We start from the raw sequence: 21779 nt of genomic DNA, 5'->3' as shown, positions 1-21779 counted from the left end.
AGAAGCAATAAAGAGGAACCTGGAAATCCATTCTGAAGTACATCTCCAGCTTTGTGAATGTTGATCAACAACATTCTGATCTCCTCTCTGAATGAGTGAAAAGAAAAGATGCAATGTTGGTTCAGCCAAACCCACTGAGTGGCAGTTTGCCATGATGATTCATTTTGCCTCGGAGCAATCTTACGCCCTTTGTGAAACTAGGTCCCTGACAGTTTAAGGAAGAAAAAGACTCCTCCAGAGCTGTCAGTCACTCTTTGAACCCCTCCAGATGACTATCTCACTGGATCAAGCTTTAATACACTCTGAGTTTTCAAACTTTATTCCAGATTTTTTCACCATCTTCCTCTGTAGGCCGCATGTCACTCTTGGGATTGTTTGTGCAACCTCTGTTAGAGTAATCATCTAGCAGGTTTGAAATCTACCTGAGGGAAACTGAGAGGAGCGTAATGATAACAGGTGTTCTCAGGTTCCCTCACTCCCACTCCCTTCCAGGATTACTACTGCTAGGCAGCGTGAATAGAAACCAGCTGACGTGCTCTTTTGTTCCTGGCTTTCTGCAGCATCTTAGCCATCGCTGGAATGTGTGGGTACACTTCTCTCATCAGGCTTGTGAACTAAAACCGTCAGAGTGTCTCTTCCAGGCTCCAGGAAGAAGGAGTGGAGAGCCGCTTCATTTTATTTTATTATTATCTTGCACAGGAATATTGTGGCGAGTTTGTTTAAACTACAGCTTCCTAGACCTAGTGTTAGGGATGGATTTATGAAGTCTGGTGTGGGATTGAGGACTTTTAAATCAGCGTCTTACAAGTGGTTCTGATAGAAATGTGCTCTGAGCAATAAAGACTAGTCTTTTCATCTTTGCCTCTGTCTGTCTTATGTTATTGCATCTTGTTCCACAAAAAAAAATTAGAGGTAAAAGTAAATTAATTCGGGGATAACCAAAGACCAATATAAAACAAAGTACTATTATACCTAAACTAAACATGCGAAGTTTTAAATAGTATTCTAGTAGTGCTCTTATTCTACTTAACACACAGATTCCAAATGAAATATAGTACAAATGCCCAGCAACTTTTATGACATCCTTCCTTTAGGTGTATTCTATACATGCATACATTTTTCTGAAAGTCAAAATAACACTATTTCTTGGTGGCTCAGACGATAAAGTGTCTGCCTACAATGTGGGAGACCCAGGTTCGATCCCTGGATCAGGAAGATCCCCTGGAGAAGGAAATGGCAACCCACTCCAGTACTCTTGCCTGGAGAATCCCATGGACGGAGGATCCAGTTAGGCTACAGTCCATGGGGTCGCAAAGAGTCAGACACGACTGAGCGACTTCACTTCAACACAGTTGTTAAATGTTTACTGTAATTATTTTATATCCATGTTTTGGAATCTTGTCAAAATTAGAGCCTTCTACCATTCTCCAGGCTAAGGACAATGGCACGAAAAGAAAAATGTGATCCTGTGATCACGTTCTCCACAACGGTGCCATGTCATAGTCCTGCCAGTCTCCTGCCCTAGGTTGGATGCTTTGCTGAGCTGGTGGTGCAGGCCCCTAGACTGGCCTGACTTGGGTGGAATAGGAGCAGATGTGTGGGAGGGTTAGTCCGTAGCCAAGCCCTGTAGAGCCAGTTGGGCCACCATTTCACGTGATGCTGGAGGCAGAAGGTAGCGGATGTCACTGTGGATATTTTGTGTGTGTGTGTTAAGTTGCTAAGTCATGTCCGATTCTTTGCGACCCCAAGGGCTGCAGCACACCAGGCTCCTCTGTCCTTCACTATTTCCCGGAGTTCGCTCAAATTCATTTCCATTGAGTGAGTGATGCCATCTAACCATCTCATCCTCTGCCGCCCTCTTCTCCTTTTGCCTTCAGTCTTTCCCAACATCAGGGTCTTTTCCAATGAGTCAGCTCTTTGCATCAGGTGGCCAAAGTATTGGAGCTTCAGCATCAACATCAGTCCTTCCAAGGAATATTCAGGACTGATTTCCTTTAGGATGGATTGGTTTGATTTCCTTGCAATTCAAGCGACTCTCAAGAGTCTTCTCCAGCACCACAGTTCGAAAGCATCAATTCTTTTTTGCTTACTAGATTCCTTTTCATTAATGATCTTACTATTACTTGTCATGATTTTATTATCCATTAAGTTGATTTTCTGAGATGATTATTTTTCAAAGAGGAACATTCACTGCTCTAGTGTTTGTTTGCAGATAAAAGTACTTACTTTCATCTCCTACCTGCATTATTTAAAAGGATTGTATGCTAAGTCACTTTAGTCATGTCCGACTCTTTGCAGCTCCATGACTAGAATTCCTGTGTCCATGGTATTCTCCAGGCAAGAATACTGGAGTGGGTTGCCATTTCCTTCTCCAGGGGATATTCCCGATCCAGGGATTAAACCCCAATCTCCTGCATTGCAGGCAGAGTCTTTACCGCTTAAGCCACCAGAGGGGAGCAGGATTAGGGTTACCGTAAATCTTGTCAGTAACATTAATTGTTAACTTGAGAAGATTCTTCAAATTCTGAGCAACATGATGCAGATGTCTAAATGAGTTGATTTTATAAAGATAAACAGACAGCTTTTCCCAAAGGTCACTTAGATAGAGTATATGTTTTCATTTTTAACTTTTTTTTTGTGTGGCTCTTTTCAGTTTATTGCATGTAGGAGTTACACTAGTCCAAGTTAAAAAGCAAACCCAAAATTATGGTTACATTATACAGGCTGTGAGGTTTTTAAACTTGTGACTAGGGACCAAAGGGAAATTCTACTCATTGCAAGGAAATCCTCACTTAAGCTTCAGTGAGCCAAAAGCACTTAAAATCTGTGAATCTTCGACTGGTCATCCTTAGGCAGTCCAGTCTCCACCAGGAACTGGCATATGTCCTTGTGCTGGTCACCCTGTAGCTGAATTCCTTCTCCATATTCTGGATGCTCAATTGCAGTACCTTTGCAGGCAAATTTCTTCTTAAACGCCTTCACTAGTTTCTTTTTATCATCATCATCTGCGATCTCTTAGACAGTAAGTAGTAAGGGTCTTCCTGCTGTTTCTCTGTTGAATTCTTATATGGATATAATTCTCAGTGCCAGCAGGAAGCAGATCATCACCCTCACTTGCATAAGCAAAGAATCTGAAGAGTGGAGATTCTGGATATGGGACATACAACATGATTCCTTTTCCTCGGTGGAAATGGCCTGCGGAAGGTGGCGGCGGGAGAAAGCGGGCAGGGGGACAGAGCCTCCATCGGGAAGTGAGGGGAGGCCTCTGAGTCCCTGGCAGCAGCTCATTGACTGGGTCATTTTTTCCTTTTTGAATTTACAGATTAAAATACAGTTGTTAATAGTATTTTCGTATACAAGTAGAATTACTGTACCTCAGCATTTAGAAACAGACTTAAAAGGCCACATTGCTATTTGGTTAGACAGAAATTTACTTTATATTCTTCACCTACAGGTTGATTATATGTTAATAATATAGCATAAACTAAAAGCCTTTTCTCCCTAATAAAACTCAAAAGTTTAGATACTGAAATACTGGCATCAAAATAAATACAATACAAAGAAGGTTGTAACCTCAGGCAAAGTAAAATTGGACATAGTTATAAATTCTGGAAATTTGCAGTTTGTTTTCTATAAGTAAGTAAAGTCACTCAGTCATAGTTCTACCCCATGGACTATGGCCCGCCATGGAGTTTCTGTCCATGGAATTTTCCAGGCAAGAGTACTGGAGTGGGTTGCCATTTCCTTCTCCACAGGATCTTCCCAACCCAGGGGTCGAACCTGGGTCTGCAGCATACAGGCAGACGCTGTACCATCTGAGCCAGTACCATTATAAAGTATTCCCTTGTGCTTTATAATTGCATGTAAGCTGAATGTACCAAAGTAACATTGAACAGAGAAGTATTCGTTCCTTCACTTGGTTCCCAAACACCTTCATACATTTAGAAAATGGGCAAGACTTGACATAGCAATATTATTGGTACAAATTGTTGGGAAACAGATTTTCACTTAGAATAAGGAAGAACTTTGTAATGATTAAATGCATTAAAAATTGAATAGACTACCTTCAGGAAAGGTATTGAGTTCCCATCACTGGAGATTTACAAGAAGAGGTAGACATACACCTGTTAGGGGTTTTGTAAATTTAGACCAGATACCTTTAGAGGTCTTGCCAACTCTGAATTTGCTGGTTGGATGATTTCTCCTATAGGGTGATATATGAAGTGATTGTTACACAAAATAGTTTAATAAACTTTCTCTCTTAGCATGTTTTTTTAAGCGAGACATACATACAGAAAAGTGAACTTATCACAAATGTACCCAACCTGATGAACTTTCATTACCTGAACCAGCCCCCTAGATCAAGAAACAACCATCTCTGCACCCCAGAAGCTCCATCTTATCCCCACTTCCAGTCGTGATCACCTGCACCCTGACAGTAATCTCACTCTTGACTTCCAGTCAACTTTAATAAATAGTGCCAAACAGATTTCCAGAATGTTTGTATTCTGGCCTAATTTTAATGAGGTCCAACCATGTCAGAAATGTTAGTTTTTCTGAAATCCCATAGATCTTAAAAAAAAAAATGTTGGTTGTAGCACTCAACAGCTATCTTATCCTATAGTTATCTTTGAACACTGACTTCCTTTTCTAGAGTATATATTCCTTGAAGAGATCACTTTATTCATCTTTATATTTCCCGAAGTATCTTACATAGAATAGACTCTAAATTTAATATTTTTATGTGAATGGATAAGTAAATAAGGAAAAATTATATGTAGTATCAATGAGAAGAATGTTTGGAAATTGCAAAAATATAAATAGCATACCAGATTAGCTACAAGGGTGCTCGTAAAATGAACAGAATTAATTTATTAATATTGGCTCATACATTTTCCTGAATTCTGTAAGGTACTCTTTCTTATAGACTAACATATGAGAAAATAGAAAGCTGAATTGCACATTTTTAGCTATAAGACTTAAGCCCCGTTGTCATCTCCAACATAGAAGCACGTGAATGTTATGTAGCATTGAACCACATCTGTTAGCTATGAATTGGAAGGTTGGCAAGAGGGTGCTGGTTAGGGAAGGCGAGAGGGAAGTCCTGCTTTGCTGGGATTGTGATGACATCGTAATTCCAGTAGGATTACAGCTTTATCCCAGATTCTTCTATGATTGGCAAGAAGTAATGGTTTCACTATATCATGGGTAAGGCCAGTAAGAACTGTTTGAGCCAGATAGAATTTTAGTGGCTTTTAAATTTATAACTATTACTGTTTAAAACAGTTCAGTGAGGATATTTGGGGTTTATGGGTGTTTCTCCTTAATGTTTTTAATCTACACTCCCAAGTTTTATTCAGTGAATACATGTTATTTTTAAAATCAGAAAGTAGTTTTTAAAATAATTTATGTTGCAGAAATCGCTACCTTGACTATCTCTTTCATTCCAGTGTTGGCCTAACTATGAAGTTATCTTTAAAAAAATAATTGAAGTTGCCACATTTTTAGATTTGCCGCGTTTTCCAGACATAACTGAAAACTGCTATCTTCATCCAAACATCTTGTGTATGAAATACTTGATGGAGGTCAATCTCCCTGGTAAGTGTGAGGTATATATGGTAAATAAGCCTTGACTTATTGAATTATTATGAAAAATGTATCGAATCCTCTCAATCAGAGACTATTAGAGTCACCTGACAGGGTCTATAATAATATGAAGCTTAATTTCAAAGTTCTTTCTTAAAATGTTTTGGACCATTTAAAATGGTTAAAAGGACACTATTCAGAAGTAATGAGCTCTATTTTGGGTGAGAGGGATAAGCTTGAGAGATAATGTTTGGTTTTTACAGTAAGTTTTTACTGAATACAAGTAACACATGATTCAGTATGTATTATTAATTACTGAGGCACCTCTGCTGAAAAAGGGCAGCACTCCTTCATTTGCATGAAGCGTGATTATTAAATAAAGAATTCTAATTTTTAAAATCCCAGAAGTTAATCTGCAGTGATATTTTTATTGTTTAGTAACATATTGCTATTTCCAGTCCCTGAGACAAATGGAGATGAGTGTCTGGTAGGATGCAGAGGCAGCCTCACTAGCCCTTGTTCACAATACACCAAGACACAGGTCACCCCAGCGGAATTCGCCGATGGAATCTATTCCTGAATTTCTTGCTAAACTAGAAATGTGAGAAATGCAGGGTTTCTATTCTTAACAGAAAATACAAACATGGCGTGACTATATTATTGCTTATGCAATATAAAAAAAGTGATTGAATTTATTTTTAATAGGAAAGGAAAAGACATATGAAAAAAACAATATACAAAACTGCATGTATAATATAATTTTAGCTGTAAAAATAAACATAAATTGGAGTAATATATATACACACATGTAAATATTAAGTCTTCTAAAATATTTTTTAAAGAGAAAAAAATAAGCTTTTCAAATGTATCATTTATTAAGCTAAGGAATGTATGTGTCTTGCTGTAACTTCAGAAGTCACTGGCTCTTTGATTAAGATTCCAGAATTTGGGAAGTCTGATTTCTGCACTTTGGCATGTTACATATATCAGTTTATTGTTTTGGATTTTGGTTTTTTGATTTACTTTTGGAGTGATTTTTTCAAAATATGGCCAGTTCCTGTGTTCTGTTATATACTTCAAAATCCTAAGCTCATAATGGGAAACTCTAAGATATGGAAAGAATGCAAGGAATTACCAAAATATAACTGGCTAAGGCTTTAGCCAGGGTTATGGCAGGTGTCTAGCTCACATAGTTGCTATTGGACAGAAATGATGGTGGCAGTGTTTTATGACCAGTGTGTGTAACTTAATAGTATTTCTCACCTAACTCTTCCTGAGAGTAACAAGTAGAATTAAAGCCACTATAATATACAGAGACTGCTATCATCTGATGTTTTAAAGTGCTGTTTTAGAGACCATATTAAAAAGAGCCAGGATAGAGAAATTTTACTTCCCACAGTGTTCAATAGAAATAATTTGGAATATAGATAAAAAACTATACACAAATGTTATTGACCTTATTTATAATACTGAGAAATCAGAAATAAGTATCCAACAGAAAGGTAATGTTTAAGTAAATATTTTTTATATCCAGTGGAATCGTGTGCATCTTTTAAAATCATGTTTGTGAATAGTATATAAAAGCATGGGAAATGTTTATGTCATAATAGAAAAGGAACTAGGCCAAATTATAAATTATATATAATATAATCATAGCTATATAAAATTAAAATATTCATGAAAATATTGGAAATAAATTTACCCAAATATTGAAGTGCTATTTCTAAGTTATAGTAATGCATTTTTTCTTTCTTCCCACTTTATATATCTTATAAATGTCTTATACTGAGTTTGTATTACATAATAGTGGGAAGAAACAGTAAACAAAGTAGATCTACAAACTAAGATGTGGTGGTCCCTTCAAAATTACATTCTAAAATGTGATGTTGATTGGCCTCCTACCCATGAGATTATAAGAAGACTTCTAGAATATTGCCATTTTCAAAGCTGAAAGTTTGCACTCTACAGTTCTCTTGTGCTGTTGATGGAAAAGAAGAGATCTGTGTACTTGGCCCTTTTTCAAAGAGAGGTTTTCAGGTTCCCAGAAAGCTAAAAGTGGTTTTAAGCATGCTGGGGCAACAAATGCCCCTCCTCAGTGCCTCTGTGTATGACAGTGTGGTCCCTGGAACGGGGCAGAGAGCAGCCTCCAGCAGGCGTGTCACACACACCCTTGCTGAGTAAGCACTGCCTCTCTGGTGGCTCTGACTGAACTCCAAACACATCTCTTAGTTTTGCCCCTCATTCTGGGACCGAGGAGCCGGCCAGAGAGAATTCCTGGCAGCTTTCATAATCATGTCTGTTTAATTTGTGGGGAACCCTGTAGAGTTTCCAAAGTGCCTTCATCTGTATTACCTCATCTGTGAAGGTGGAAAGGGAGGACGGGTGGGTGTTCTCATCTCAGATGAACCGTGGGCAAGCTGAGTGACGCCTGGCTGCTGGATGGCCACGGCGTCATACGATACTCCAGGTCACATAATACTCCAGGTCAGAATCTTAGTTTTTCTCTCCTGTTCTGGCTTCCTTCCTCATAATTTCTTCCATTTGCTTTTTATTAGTGTGTACTTTTAGTATAAGAGAAGCAATTCAAGATATTAATTTTAAATAAATAGGGGAGACATTTTTCAAGAAATACCATTTTTATAGTAATAAAATTCTGTATTTAATACTATATATAGAGATGTATATATACTGTGTGTAATATAATTTGTCCTGTTACAAAAGTATTGTATACTACATTAAGAGAATAGAATCAATAGAACATAATGACTGACAGTATATAGGAAATGCAATACAACTTATTATGCTCTTGTAAATAACAGCTGTTCTACTTGAATTTAATCAAAATATAGGTACTTCAGTTAGTAAGTAAAGAAATTCGCTTAGTAATTCAGTGTTTTCAAAGTATAATTCACTTGTCCTATCTTTTTAATGTTTATCCTCACCATAATGCCTTTTAAAAATGAAGAAACTGAGGTTGAGTGGCTCTAGTCTGGAGCCACAAAGCTCATGATTAGAAGGCCTAAATATATAGGCTGTAGGTGTTCTGGCTCCAAGTCCCAAGTTACTCAGCCTTGAATAATAGATGAGTCTGTGCTGAGCGTGTAATTTCTTTGGGAAAGCAGTGCAGCAGGTGAGATGCACACTGGGCCTTCCAGTGTGCTAGCCAGGCTCCCTAGCTTCCCGAGTGAGTGCACATTTTTAGAGAAGCCCTTGGTCTTACAGGAAAGTTAGTTTCAGGTAAATGCAAATTGCCGTAGAAACACAGACAAGGAGCATGGATGAAGCAATAGAAGATGGATGTGTGCCTGTGTATTCAGTGCCAAGATGTGTCCCATAGATAGCAGGTATTTTGGGAAGTCAGAATAGGAGAAGATAGACCCTGCCAGGATTCAACCATTTGTTTTTCTATACACATTTCATTTTTTGGTTTATTTATACACAAAATGGTATGTCTCAGAGTTCTGGCATAGTATATTTTAAGATAAAGCTTATCTCATGGATATATACATTAGTATGTTCTCATTAACCAAAGAGTTTAATTTCACATTTTTCTGTTTTATTCTTCAACAGATGAAATGCATAATTTAACCTGCCTAGTGGTAAAAGCGACTGGAATAGGAGAAGTGGATTTTCTAAGATTTGATCCTATAGCTAAAAAGGCAAAAACTGTTAAATATGATGTGCAAGCTGTAGCTGTCATTGTAGTGGCATTGAAACTGCTCTTTTTATTGGATGACAATTTAGAATGGTAAGTGTATGTCAGCCTTAGGAGGAAAAAATTGTATCATTTTCCCCTAATTATTCAGAGTAAAGGACTCAATATGTTATATCTCAGTAGAAAGTAGAGACTCTCAGTTGTTATAGAACACTGACTAGTAGCAACAATTACTCCTTACCTAATGTTTTGGCTCAGATATTTGTCAGAGAGTTTGTTCTCCTTTAGTAAGTTGTTTGGATCATGTTTTCTTCCATTTTTAGGAAGCCACACATGTGTCTCCTTCTCCTGAGTTTCAAATCATCATACACAAACTCTAAACAGTCACATAGCACTTCATCTGTGTACCTTTTGATTTCTGGCACTATGTATCTTCAAAGATCATCTGGAAAGTGAAAGAATCTTAAAATGCCAACAAAGAGTGGCAATGTCTTCTTCCCTATTTCAGTATGTGCTTCTGCATTAAAAGTTGGCATCAGTTTCAAGTACTGTTCTATACTTTTCTTTCAGAAGAATTCAAAATTTAACTGTCTTCAAGTGAATGATTTCCAAATAAATTGATTTGTTTATTTGTATCTCCAGGTCTTTGTCTAATATTGCAGAGAAATATAATAAAAAGAACAAAGAAGGTACCTTTTTTTTTTTTTTAGTCAATCAAGTGATTGTAAAAGGTGAATTAGAAGAAGAAACTCTGAGAAATATATAAATTGTACCTTGTATCAGACTGTTTATATGTGTAATTATCTAATATATCTTCTATTCTCGAGGAGATAATAGTCAAATCTAAGAGAAACAGACATGTAAAAAGATGGTTTCAATCTGTGTAATCTAGAAAAATAGTAAAGATGATCTTACTTGCAAAGCAGAAATAGAAACACAGCTATAGAGAAGAAACATATGATTACCGAAGGGGAAAAGGCAGGGGGATGGGGTGAGTTGGGAGATTGGGATTGCATATCTACACGACTGTGTATGAATAGGTCACTAACGAGAACCTGCTTAGAGCTGCGGGAGCCCTGCTCAGCGCTCTGTGGGGGCTTTAACTGGAAGAAAGTCCAGAAGAGGGGGACACGCGTGCATGTGTGGCCCATCAGTGTGCTCTGCAGCAGATCTGACCCCGCAGGGTAAAGCAGCTCTATTCCAGTTCTTTTTTAAGGTAGTTTTGGTGTAATACACGGCCAGTACAGGTGAGAGCTCAGAACGGAATGGGGTGACAGCAGAGTGCTCACAAGTCACATTAGAGCTGGAGATAGTCAGTCCCTTCAAGGGCTGGCGCATAAATGTTTAGTCAGGTCAGTGAATAAAGACTCAAATGAGCAACATGTGTTTGTGTTTAATAATGTGACATATTTGGTTAGTAATCATGGATTTCATTTCTTTCAGATAAACCATGGTTTGATTTCAGAAAATGGTACCAAGTTATGAAGAAAGCTATTGATGAGAAAAAACAAAAGTGGGAGGAAGCCAGGGCAAAGTATGTTACCTCTTCTAGCTTTAGATTCACCTACTTTATTTTTTAAGTCTATTGCTTTACATCTGAAAGCTCAAGTTTCATCAGTTCAGACTCACCAGCATTATGACCCTTTTTTCTAGAATTAACCCCTCTGTCTAAACTACCTTTTAAAAATATTTCTATTAACTATTAGTGAGTGAGTAAAAGTTGCTCAGTCGTGTCCGACTCTTTGCGACCCCATAAGCCATATAGTCCATGGAATTCTCTAGGCCAGAATACTGGAGTGGGTAGCCTTTCCCTTCTCCAGGGGGTCTTCCCAACCCAAGAATCAAACCGGGGTCTCCTGCCTTGCAGGCGGATTCTTTACCAACTGAGCTATCAGGGAAACCCCATAATGTCCTTTTAGGGGTGTCCCTGGTGGTCCAATGGTTAAGACTCCACACTGCCAATGCAAGGGAGGTGGGGTCCATCCCTGGTCAGGGAGCTGAGATTCCACATGCCACACGGTGTGGCCAGAAGATTTATTTATTTATTTATTTATTTAATGCGTAATTCACTTTATTTATTTATTTATTTTTCCATTTATTTTTATTAGTTGGAGGCTAATTACTTTACAACATTGCAGTGGTTTTTGTCATACATTGAAATGAATTAGCCATGGATTTACATGTATTCCCCATCCCGGTCCCCCCTCCCACCTCCCTCTCCATCCACCCCATCCCTCTGGGTCTTCCCAGTGCACCAGGCCCAAGCACTTGTCTCATGCATCCAACCTGGGCTGGTGATCTGTTTCACCCTAGATATACATGTTTCGATGCTGTTCTCTTGAAACATCCCACCCTCGCCTTCTCCCACAGAGTCCACAAGTCTGTTCTGTACATCTGAGTCTCTTTTTCTGTTTTGCATATAGAGTTATCATTACCATCTTTCTAAATTCCATATATATGTGTTAGTATACTGTAATGGTCTTTATCTTTCTGGCTTACTTCGCTCTGTATAATGGGCTCCAGTTTCATCCATCTCATTAGAACTGATTCAAATGAATTCTTTTTAATGGCTGAGTAATATTCCATGGTGTATATGTACCACAGCTTCCTCATCCATTCGTCTGCTGATGGGCATCTAGGTTGCTTCCATGTCCTGGCTATTATAAACAGTGCTGCGATGAACATTGGGGTGCACGTGTCTCTTTCAGATCTGGTTTCCTCAGTGTGTATGCCTAAAAGTGGTATTGCTGGGTCATATGGCAGTTCTATTTCCAGTTTTTTAAGGAATCTCCACACTGTTTTCCATAGTGGCTGTTACTAATTTGCATTCCCACCAACAGTGTAAGAGGGTTCCCTTTTCTCCACACCCTCTCCAGCATTTATTGCTTGTAGACTTTTGGATGGCAGCCATCTGGACTGGCATGTAATGGTACATCATTGTGGTTTTGATTTGCATTTCTCTGATAATGAGTGATGTTGAGCATCTTTTCATGTGTTTTTTTTCCATCCGTATGTCTTCCTTGGAGAAATGTCTGTTTAGTTCTTTGGCCCATTTTTTGATTGGGTCATTTATTTTTCTGGAATTGAGCTGGAGGAGTTGCTTGTATATTTTTGAGATTAATCCTTTGTCTGTTGCTTCATTTGCTATTATTTTCTCCCAATCTGAGGGCTGTCTTTTCACCTTGCTTATAGTTTCCTTTGTTGTGCAAAAGCTTTTAAGTTTCATTAGGTCCCATTTGTTTATTTTTGCTTTTGTTTCTAAAATTCTGGAATGTGGGTCATAGAGGATCCTGCTGTGATTTATGTCAGAGAGTGTTTTGCCTATGTTCTCCTCTAGGAGTTTTATAGTTTCTGGTCTTACATTTAGATCTTTAATCCATTTTGAGTTTATTTTTGTGTATGGTGTTAGAAAGTGTTCTAGTTTCATTCTTTTACCAGTGGTTGACCTGTTTTCCTAGCACCACTTGTTATAGAGATTGTCTTTTTTCCATTGTATATCCTTGCCTCCTTTGTCGAAGATAACGTGACCATAGGTTCTTGGATTTATCTCTGGGCTTTCTATTCTGTTCCATTGATCTATATTTCTGTCTTTGTGCCAGTACCATACTGTCTTGATGACTGTGGCTTTGTAGTATAGTCTGAAATCAAGCAGGTTGATTCCTCCAGTTCCATTCTTCTTTCTCAAGGTTACTTTGGCTATTCAAGGTTTTTTGTATTTCCATACAAATTGTGAAATTATTTGTTCTAGTTCTGTGAAAAATACCTTTGATAGCTTGATAGGGATTGCATTGAATCTATAGATTGCTTTGGGTAGTATAGCCATTTTGACAATATTGATTCTTCCAATCCATGAACACGGTATATTTCTCCATCTGTTTGTGTCCTCTTTGATTTCTTTCATCAGTGTTTTATAGTTTTCTATGTATAGGTCTTTTGTTTCTTTAGGTAGATATACTCCTAAGTATTTTATTCTTTTTGTTGTAATGGTGAATGGTATAGAAGATTTAAAAAAGTAATATTAGTGTCCTCCTCCTGATCCAGAATCCAGTCCAGGGAGCTGTATTGTACTCAGTACTCATCTTTTCGTAATCTGCATGACTCTCCTCTGCATTTCTGGTATTCCTTCCTCTTTCGTTTCCCACAGTGGATCAGTTCCCATCTGTGCTTCCCGCTATTACAAAAGACTGCAAACGTCAGCCTGTGTCATTTATAACTGGACTGTTCCTCCAAAATAAAGTTCCCTATAAAAATCCAAACAAAGCAAAGCAGAAAGAGAGTAGCATATTTAATTCAGTCAGTCTCACTGTTTGACCTCGAGTTCTCCTTCTCATGTAGGTCCATTGTTGTTGTTTAGTTGCTAAGTTGTGACCCCATGGACTGCAGCACGCCAGATTCCTCTGTCCATGGGGTTTCCCAGGCACGAGTACTGGAGTGGGTTGCTGCTTTCTTCTCTAGGGGATCTTCCCAACCAGGGATTAAATCCGCATCTCCTGAATTGGCAGGCAGGTTCTTTACCACTGAGCAACAGGGAAGCCCACCCAGGTCCACTGTGGCAGAGTGGAAAGAGCATAGCATTAGAGAATGCAGGGGTGCATCCTGATGGTTTAAAACCAGCTGTTTAACTGTGGCCCAGTTAACTTCTTAGCCTCAGTACACTGAAATGTAGTCAGCTCATAAATTTTCAGAGATACTGTCTTATGTAGTAGAGGGTACATTGCTATAGGTTTCTGATTTGAACAGGTTTTATATCTATTCTTGGAACTTTGAGTCTCTGTGAGACTTTGAAGAAAAGGTTAACATTTCTGTAGTGTATGTAATTTTGCAACAGTACTCATTTGATCAAGTCATTTTATATCCTCTGAGGAAAATCAAGATTCCTCAAATTAGTTAAAATGATAACTCCAGTTTCCTCATCAATAAAGGAAGGCTAATAATGCCTTCTTGATATTCTTAATCACGAACTAAATTTCAGTGTTTGCGGATAGAATTAGATTATTTCTCTTCTAAATTTCAGAGAGCTTTTAAATCAAGAAACAGACTTCCAGGGATGAATAAAGCGCTCTGGGAGAAAGGATCCTTGCTGAAGAGGGGAGGAGATGGGCAGGTTGGACAGACAGTGAGAGTGAGCTTCTGACAGCTGTGGGCACCCGGGGAACGAGGCCTTCCTCTTTTCTGTTGGAGAAGGAATGTCTAGTCGTTGGCTCTCAGCAGGCACACAAGCAACAGTGAGAACAGAAGGCTCTCCTGAGTTCTTAGGTCATCTTGGAGAACCAGCCACCGGCCCTTCCTTTTCTGGTGCCGCCGTGGGGGTCCCGACCAGTACTGAAAGGCTAGGTATTCAGGGGCCATGCCACTTGGGCATCTCAGGGTTGAACAGGTGCCCATTAGTGAACCCAAACCAGGCACCAACTTATACTTCAGACATACCTGTTAGAGCCCAGATTTTTCCTGCAGTGCCTCAGTCAGCTGTGCATCAAAAGGCTCACTGACTTTTAGCTACTTTAAGGGAGAATTTAGTGACCAAAGAACGTATGTCTAGTTTCAAAGTGGCATTTTCCAGACAGACACCAGGCCTCTGGGAAGAGCTTGTCCAAGGGATCTGTTACCAAGATCCTTCATAGAGTCTGTGTTTTGGGATGAGTGAGATGACTTGTAAGTCACTGCTGACTGCTCTGTGGGCACAGAGCTCCTATGTATGCACATCACCTGTTCTACCCTTCCCCATCTCTGCTGTTGACATAAATTTCTAATTTTTCTCTCTATTCTTCTAGACATCATCTTCCATATTGTCAGGTAAAAGTTGTTAAGTATTTTCTACAGCTCAGCATAGGTCTCTATGCATGGGATTATGAGAAACACTAATAAACTGTAGTTGAAAACCTAAAAATAACTTTAGAGAGTGCTTTGACTTCCAGTTTTCATGGAAGAAAATTTAAAATCATGTGCAGAAGATCTTTGCAGCCTTTTAGGTTAGACAAAAATTTTCTCAGATATGATACCAAAGGCATGATCCATAAAAGAAAAAAAATAAAAAATAAAAAAAAAGATAAGTTAGACTTCATCAAAAGAAAGAACTTCTCTTCTAAAAACACTGTTAAGAGAAGATATAGGCTAGGAGAAAATATGTTCAAATCACATATCTGATAGAAGGTTTGTATCCAGAGTATATGAAGAATTTTCATATAAGAAAACAACTCAGTTTTTTAAATGGGCCAAAAGTAAGTTCACACAGAAACCTATATATGAATATATGTAGATCTGTATACTTCACTCACAAGTAAACAAATGAAACGTTGTGGCCAAAAACTGGCAACAACCCAGATGCCCTTCAGGTGGTAATGGATAAACAAACTGTAGCATATCTGTAAAATAAAATACTCTTCAGTACCAGAAAGGAACAAGCTTCTGATACATCCAGAAATATGAATGAATCATAAATACAATTATGTTAATGAAAGATTCAAAAGGTTACATACAGTCTAATTTCATTTATATGACTTTCTGGAAAAGGCTAAGCTGTAAGAATAGAGAAACAGATTGGTGGTTGAGACCAAGTTTAGCTGAGGGTCAGGGGAGGAGTTGACCTTCAAAAGGCATGGGAGATTTGGGAGTGTGGAACTGTTCCGTGGACTAATCATGGTGGTGATTACACAACTGTATGTGTTTATCTAAACTAGTGCAGCTATACACTGAACAGGGTCAGTTTTGCTACATATAAATTATACATGTAATATACAGCAGTGGGGAACCAAATCCCGAGGGAAGGCTGGACAGACAGAGCATAGAGGACCTTGTGACTTCCTGGAGAAAATACTGAGACTTCGTGGTGGGCCTCTATTTTTTGTAGTTTTGAAAAGAGGTAAACAAAGTAAAGTAAATGTTTAAAGAAGGACTGTCTGACGATTGTTAATCATTTTCGATGGCCCACCTTTCCCATCTTCTATGCCTGTGACCTCAAGGAAGTAATAACACCTCTTTGACTGCAGCATAATTGCCACCTGTATGGGCATTTACTATAAATGCGTAAGAAAATCTATCTAAATGAGGTAGTCACAAGGCATTTTTAATAGTGGGTTTATCTAGGAAGTGGGATTAAACTGTTTAGGGAACTTCTTTATTATTAAAAGATTTTTTTTACCTTGAATATATTGTCACTTTTATTATTTGATAAATAAATAACAAAAAGATATTTGAAAGAATCACAGATGACAAGCTTTCTGAATATTTAAATGTGGTATGATTTAGTTCACACATAATTTTCAGGAAGACCATAACCTGTTCACAGGGATTACACTTCTGCATTAGAAGGAAGGCACTTACTGTTCATTTTGTACAAGTTTTCAGAGTCAGAAGTACCACTACTTTATCTGCAGCAGAAGGGTGTTTGACCAAAGACAAGGAAGAACAGTTTTTTCCTTAGGTGGCCTCATTTTATGAGAACATACAGCATGGGAATTTTATGATGAAGGTATAATCAGTCATTTCTTTGTAATCTTATGGCATCTGGGAGGTTTGGGGTGGAACTTATCCTTCCATTGACTTCTTGCCTCCTGCAGTGCCACTCACGTCTAGGTCATGAGTGCTATAGAGACACATGTCAGCAGGTCTTTCTAAGCCAGAGCTATTATATGAGTATCAGGAATTTCAGATACTGCCATTGAGAAACTTCTCTGAAGTGTGTTGAGGCCCATTTCATCTCCATCCTGCTCCAAATGCGTCTTTATCTTGGCAGGTTTCTGTGGAAAGGTGAAAAGCCACTCTACTACTCAGCCATTGACAGGCCAGTGGTGTATAAAAGAAGAGGTGAGTGGGGTTTCTTCTCGTTAACACCAAGTAACAGCCCAGCTATAGAAAAACTGTGTTTTAAATTGAAAAGTGAATGCATAAGTCCTTTTCTCAGTTGTTTAACAGGTGTCCCATTGCACATCCAGAGAAACGTCCTTCTGTGTTAAAAATGTCTGTAGAAATCTATTTCAGGAACATTGCAATATTCAAACAGACCTTAAGTTCTCGCCAAAATCTTAAATGCTATAAATCTATACTTTCAGAACTCTTTATTTGGAGAACTGCTTTTTTAGGTTGGTTTTTTTTTGTTTTGTTTTGTTTCTGTGGTAAAATATATGTAACATAAAATTGACCTTTTTAGCCTTTTCAAGTTGTTCCTCGCCATCCCTCTTCCAGTGTCAGTTTCCCCTAGTTATGCTCCTACATCACCGAGGAACACTTGTCAAAACTACAAAACCACCATTGGTGCATTACTATCAAGTAAACTACAGACTTTATTTGCCATTTAATGTGAGTTTTTATTTCATTTCTTTTCTCTTCATTTCCAGAAATGGTGGTGAGTCTACAGAAACAGTTTAGCACACTGGTGGATTCAGCACCAAACATTGAAAAAAAAAAGCCTTCAAGTTTTCAGTTCAACTGGACTGAAGAGGACAGCGAGAGGCCTTGTTTCCATAGTCATAGCCTCCAGGGAGTCCTGCAGCAGAAAGGCCAGTCCCTGAGAACCAAGAATTCCCTCTACTGGCTGAGTACTCAGAAGTTCTGTAAAAGGTGTGCGGTGCTCTTAGAAATCATGGGATAAAAACCACCCTGAAACCTCTAGTTTGGCCTGAAGTAGTAGTCTTTTTCTCATTAAAAAAAAAAGGCCACCTATGATTTAAAGGAGTTGGTCATAATGATAGGCAGATGTGTTATTGGTTGGACTTTAGAAAATGGTGAGCTTAGTCAAGACCCACACAAGGGGCAGGAAGTTAGGACCTGATGCGTTAGTACCATCTGCCTTGTCTGCCTGCATAGTCGGTCCTTGGGGTTAGTGGGGAACCTACACCTTTGTGCTCTTCACTTGGCGTGATCAGTGCATTTTTGGATGTTCTTCATGGGTATAATCCTGTAACGTAAGACAGTTAGTTACAAATAGACCTTGGTATAATCAGAGATGAAGCAACCAAGATTTTTTTCTCTGCGTGAGTTATAAGGCTAAGCAATACACTCTGTGCATCAAGCATGGTTATCACCATGGTTTTATGTACCAAAATCATCTGTCAACTTACCTTGCCTATTCAGATCATAGCCTAGAACCACACAGTAAGCAAAAAAGGGTCCAGCTAACCAGTAAAATGGCCACTGAGTCCATAACTAATGCATATACACTCCTCTCAGGAAATCCTTTAGTCCCTCACTCTGCCGGGAGGTATGTGTCCATCAGGCTGAGTTGTCTGATTTCCAGATTCCTCACCATCAGAAGATGCAGAGTAGGCGGGAGACTGAGAGGTGTCTGCTGCTGAATGTCTTGACAGCAAGTATAAGTGGTACTTGTTTGACAAACAATAGAGGAACCAGCCGCAGAAGCACACAAAAGAATTCAAATTACAGTGGTCTGAAGTTCATTCATGACACACAGTAGCACCACAGAACTAAACAAACTTGACCATGTCTCTCCTTTAGCATGTCCCCAAATTATGTGCATTCTCTTTGGGTTTGTTTTTCTTACCTTTATTTTCTAATATTTCCACAATAAAAGTGGACAACTTGTCACCATATAATTTTAAAGGAGGGCTTCCCTGGTGGTTAAAGGCTTTTGAAAATAGGCTGAATGTTCTCTGATTAATAATAACCAAATAATATATAGCTCAATTTTAAAATATGTCTATCCAAAATGGTTAAAATGTTTTGATGCTTAAAAGAGCAGATCTTCAGCAACATGGAGAATTTTATTACACAGGAGGACTCAGTTTTGAGGGTTCAGAAGAGACAAGCATTGTACTGGGAAATAATTTTGACAATACTCAGGCCTTGAGAACTAAGCAGAGAAAGGCTGAGAGCCCTTCAGATCATAAGGGTGTTTATCCTTCTTGTCTGAGGCAGAGCTAACAACCTGGATGAATTTAAATGATTGTAAGTTATATTTGGTTTTATCACTTAAAACTTTAGGAAAATTTAAATTTTCTGAGTTTATGATAAGGGATGTAATCCTTAAAAGACACTGTTGTTGATTCAACTTAGAAATAAAAAGTTCTCACTACAATATTGTAAAGTACTTAGCCTCCAACTAAAATAGATAAATAAAATTAAAATCCTACTGTACACATTTTCTTATCTTTTTGTTGTAGAAATAGAGCTTTCTTTATGGTCCCTAGGCAGGGGAAACAATATTTTCACCCTTTTTGTGATAATATTTTGTCTGAGTCTCTCTTCATAGAGCTAAAATTAAAAATTAGAAAAGAAGAAAAGAGGGCACCATATTTGTGAGAATTCATATAAATGGCTTATATTCTATTTCCAATCAATGCACAAGCAGTTGAGGCTTTTAAATTTCCTCCTAGTGAACATAGTAGGGTATATTATTAAAATAGGCTTAAGATTTTATGTGAAAATTTTAAAATCAGTTTTAAAGGAGTATAGGGAAAGTGAACATTTTTGAGCCCGCCCTTTGTGCCAGCTATTGGATAAGTGCTTAATATATATTCTCATTCATTCCTCTTTTCCTTTTTATGAGGTGGTTTTTTTTTTCTGTTTTGCAGATGAAAGAACCAAGAGTATTTATCCATAGTCACAACTGATGGGTGTCTGAGTTCTGTGGTGCAAATACAAACATTCTTTCAGGAATTTAGGGCCATATTTGTTACATAAATCATTGTCTAAATGTTTATACCATCTATATATTGTTCACTTGTTTTTAAAACTATTTATTATGGAAAACTTCAAGTATATTCAAAGGTAGAGAGCACAGTATAATTAATGCCCCCTACCCATAGTCACCCCCGCATTAACAACTTTCCACGTGGCTAGACTTGTTTTCCCCATGCCCCAGCCAGCTCACTGCTTTGCCTGTCTACTCCCAGATTATTTGGAAACAAGTCCAAACATCATAATTTTCTCAAACAAAGCCATAATACCATTAATCTGACATTAAAAACTAATAATAATTCCTTAATCTCATCAAACATGCAGTCAATGTCTAGATTTACCTGATTGTCAACAGTAAGTTTTTAAATAACTCAGAATCCACATAAAGTCCTTACATTGCCGGTGGTAGAGATAGCCCTTAAATACTTTAGTTCATAAATTCCCCCTTTATCTCTTTTATTTCCCCCTTGCAGTTTACTTATTGAGTAATCCAGGTCATGTGTCCTGTACAATTTCCTGTAGTCTAGATTTTGCTGATTACAGCCCATGGCACCTTTTAACGTGTTCCCCTTTCCCCTGCTTCCACCTTGGTATAGGTAAAGATTGGCAGAGTTACTTAGCAGTTTTCATTAGTGTTTTAGAGATTTGATCAGATTCAGGTTCTACTTACTACTTTAAAATAAGCAAAATTGCTTCGTTAACTCTTCCTTCTATAACACATACAGAATTGCAGCATACATTATTAAGCCTGGTATCTTATTTTGGTTGGGAGCTGGGGATTATTTTGTTCGTGTGTTTTTAGTATGTGCAGAATCTCTGCCTGTGTGCTTTTGTTTGCCTTGACCATGGTAAGAGGGGGGCCCGCCTGGAGTGGAGGAGGAGCTGTGAGAACTGGCTGTGGACCACCTGCGTCCCACGCCTGATGGCCACAGACAGTGCTAGCATTTTTTTCCTTTATAAAATGTAGGATTCCTTCCAGCTTGTTCCATTTCCTTCCAGCTCAGAGTACTATCTTAAGCCTAACCATATACAGTTTTTAGGTTATTTGGGGGATATTCAAGGAACCAGCACATACCTTTCTAAATGACCCTAATTTAAACATGGTGTCTTTTTTCTTCCCCTTCTAGCCATTGTAAGCATGTGACAACCTATGAAGAATCCAATTTTTCTCTGAGTTACCAGTTTATACTAAATCTCTTCTCCTTCTTGCTGAGAATAAAGACTTCCTTTCTCCATGAAGAAGTGAGCTTAATAGAAAAGAGACTTTTTAAAGCAAAATATAATAAAACAAACAAGAAATCTTCAAGATCCAGGAAAGCAAGAAAATACTGAAAGAAATAAGTGGAAACTTGTCAGGGAAAACATTTTAATAATGAAAGTAATGTCATTGTAATATAAACTTCTAGAGAATGGTGAAAAATAGTGTTTTATTGCATACATGTACATACATACAAATACCTATATCAAACAAAAATGTATGTTGGAAAACAGGTGAAATTTATTTGAATTTAGTTTTAAATTATGAATGTTCTCATTGTTAAAATGTTAAGTAAATGGTAACCAGAAATTTGTATTCATTGTATTTTTTAAAAATATTTATTTGGTTGCACCAGGTCTTAGTTACAGCACGTGGGATCTTTAGTTGTGGCATTCAAACTCTTAGTTGTGGCATGTAGGATCTAATTCCCCAACCAGGGATGGAACCTGGGCCCCCAAATTGGAAGCTCAGAGTCTTGACCATTGGACCAGCAGGGAAGTTGCTTCATTGTATTTTAAAGCTAAATTTTCTTTTTAAAATAGATCACTTACTTACTCTTTACACCCCAAAGTAAATCCCAGATGGATCAAAGATCTAAACATTATAATCTTTTATATATACATGTATAAAGTCTTAGAAGAAAACAAC

General features: G+C 38.0%; 1 protein-coding gene and 1 pseudogene across 3 annotated transcripts in view; one reads left to right on the top strand and one right to left on the bottom strand.

Annotated features, from left to right (window-relative positions):
- Positions 1-21440, top strand: part of TAF1B (TATA-box binding protein associated factor, RNA polymerase I subunit B) — a 53431-nt gene extending 31991 nt beyond the window's left edge. For all 3 annotated transcript variants that reach the window (XM_020912033.2, XM_070451831.1, XM_020912034.2), the window contains exons 9-15: positions 5451-5598; positions 9157-9334; positions 9884-9930; positions 10685-10775; positions 16974-17044; positions 17575-17797; positions 21001-21440. In XM_020912033.2, the coding sequence (XP_020767692.1) occupies positions 5451-5598; positions 9157-9334; positions 9884-9930; positions 10685-10775; positions 16974-17044; positions 17575-17797; positions 21001-21205 (963 nt within the window). In that variant the 3' untranslated portion in view covers positions 21206-21440. The remainder of the gene's footprint in view (positions 1-5450; positions 5599-9156; positions 9335-9883; positions 9931-10684; positions 10776-16973; positions 17045-17574; positions 17798-21000) is intronic.
- Positions 2672-3162, bottom strand: LOC110149563 (eukaryotic translation initiation factor 1 pseudogene; annotated as a pseudogene).
- Positions 21441-21779: the final 339 nt, after the last annotated feature.

This window comes from Odocoileus virginianus, chromosome 2 (assembly GCF_023699985.2).
Source record: "Odocoileus virginianus isolate 20LAN1187 ecotype Illinois chromosome 2, Ovbor_1.2, whole genome shotgun sequence".
In the NCBI taxonomy this organism is placed as follows: domain Eukaryota; kingdom Metazoa; phylum Chordata; class Mammalia; order Artiodactyla; family Cervidae; genus Odocoileus; species Odocoileus virginianus.
Note: the sequence above shows the minus strand (reverse complement) of the source record. Positions and strands in the feature narration are given on the sequence as shown.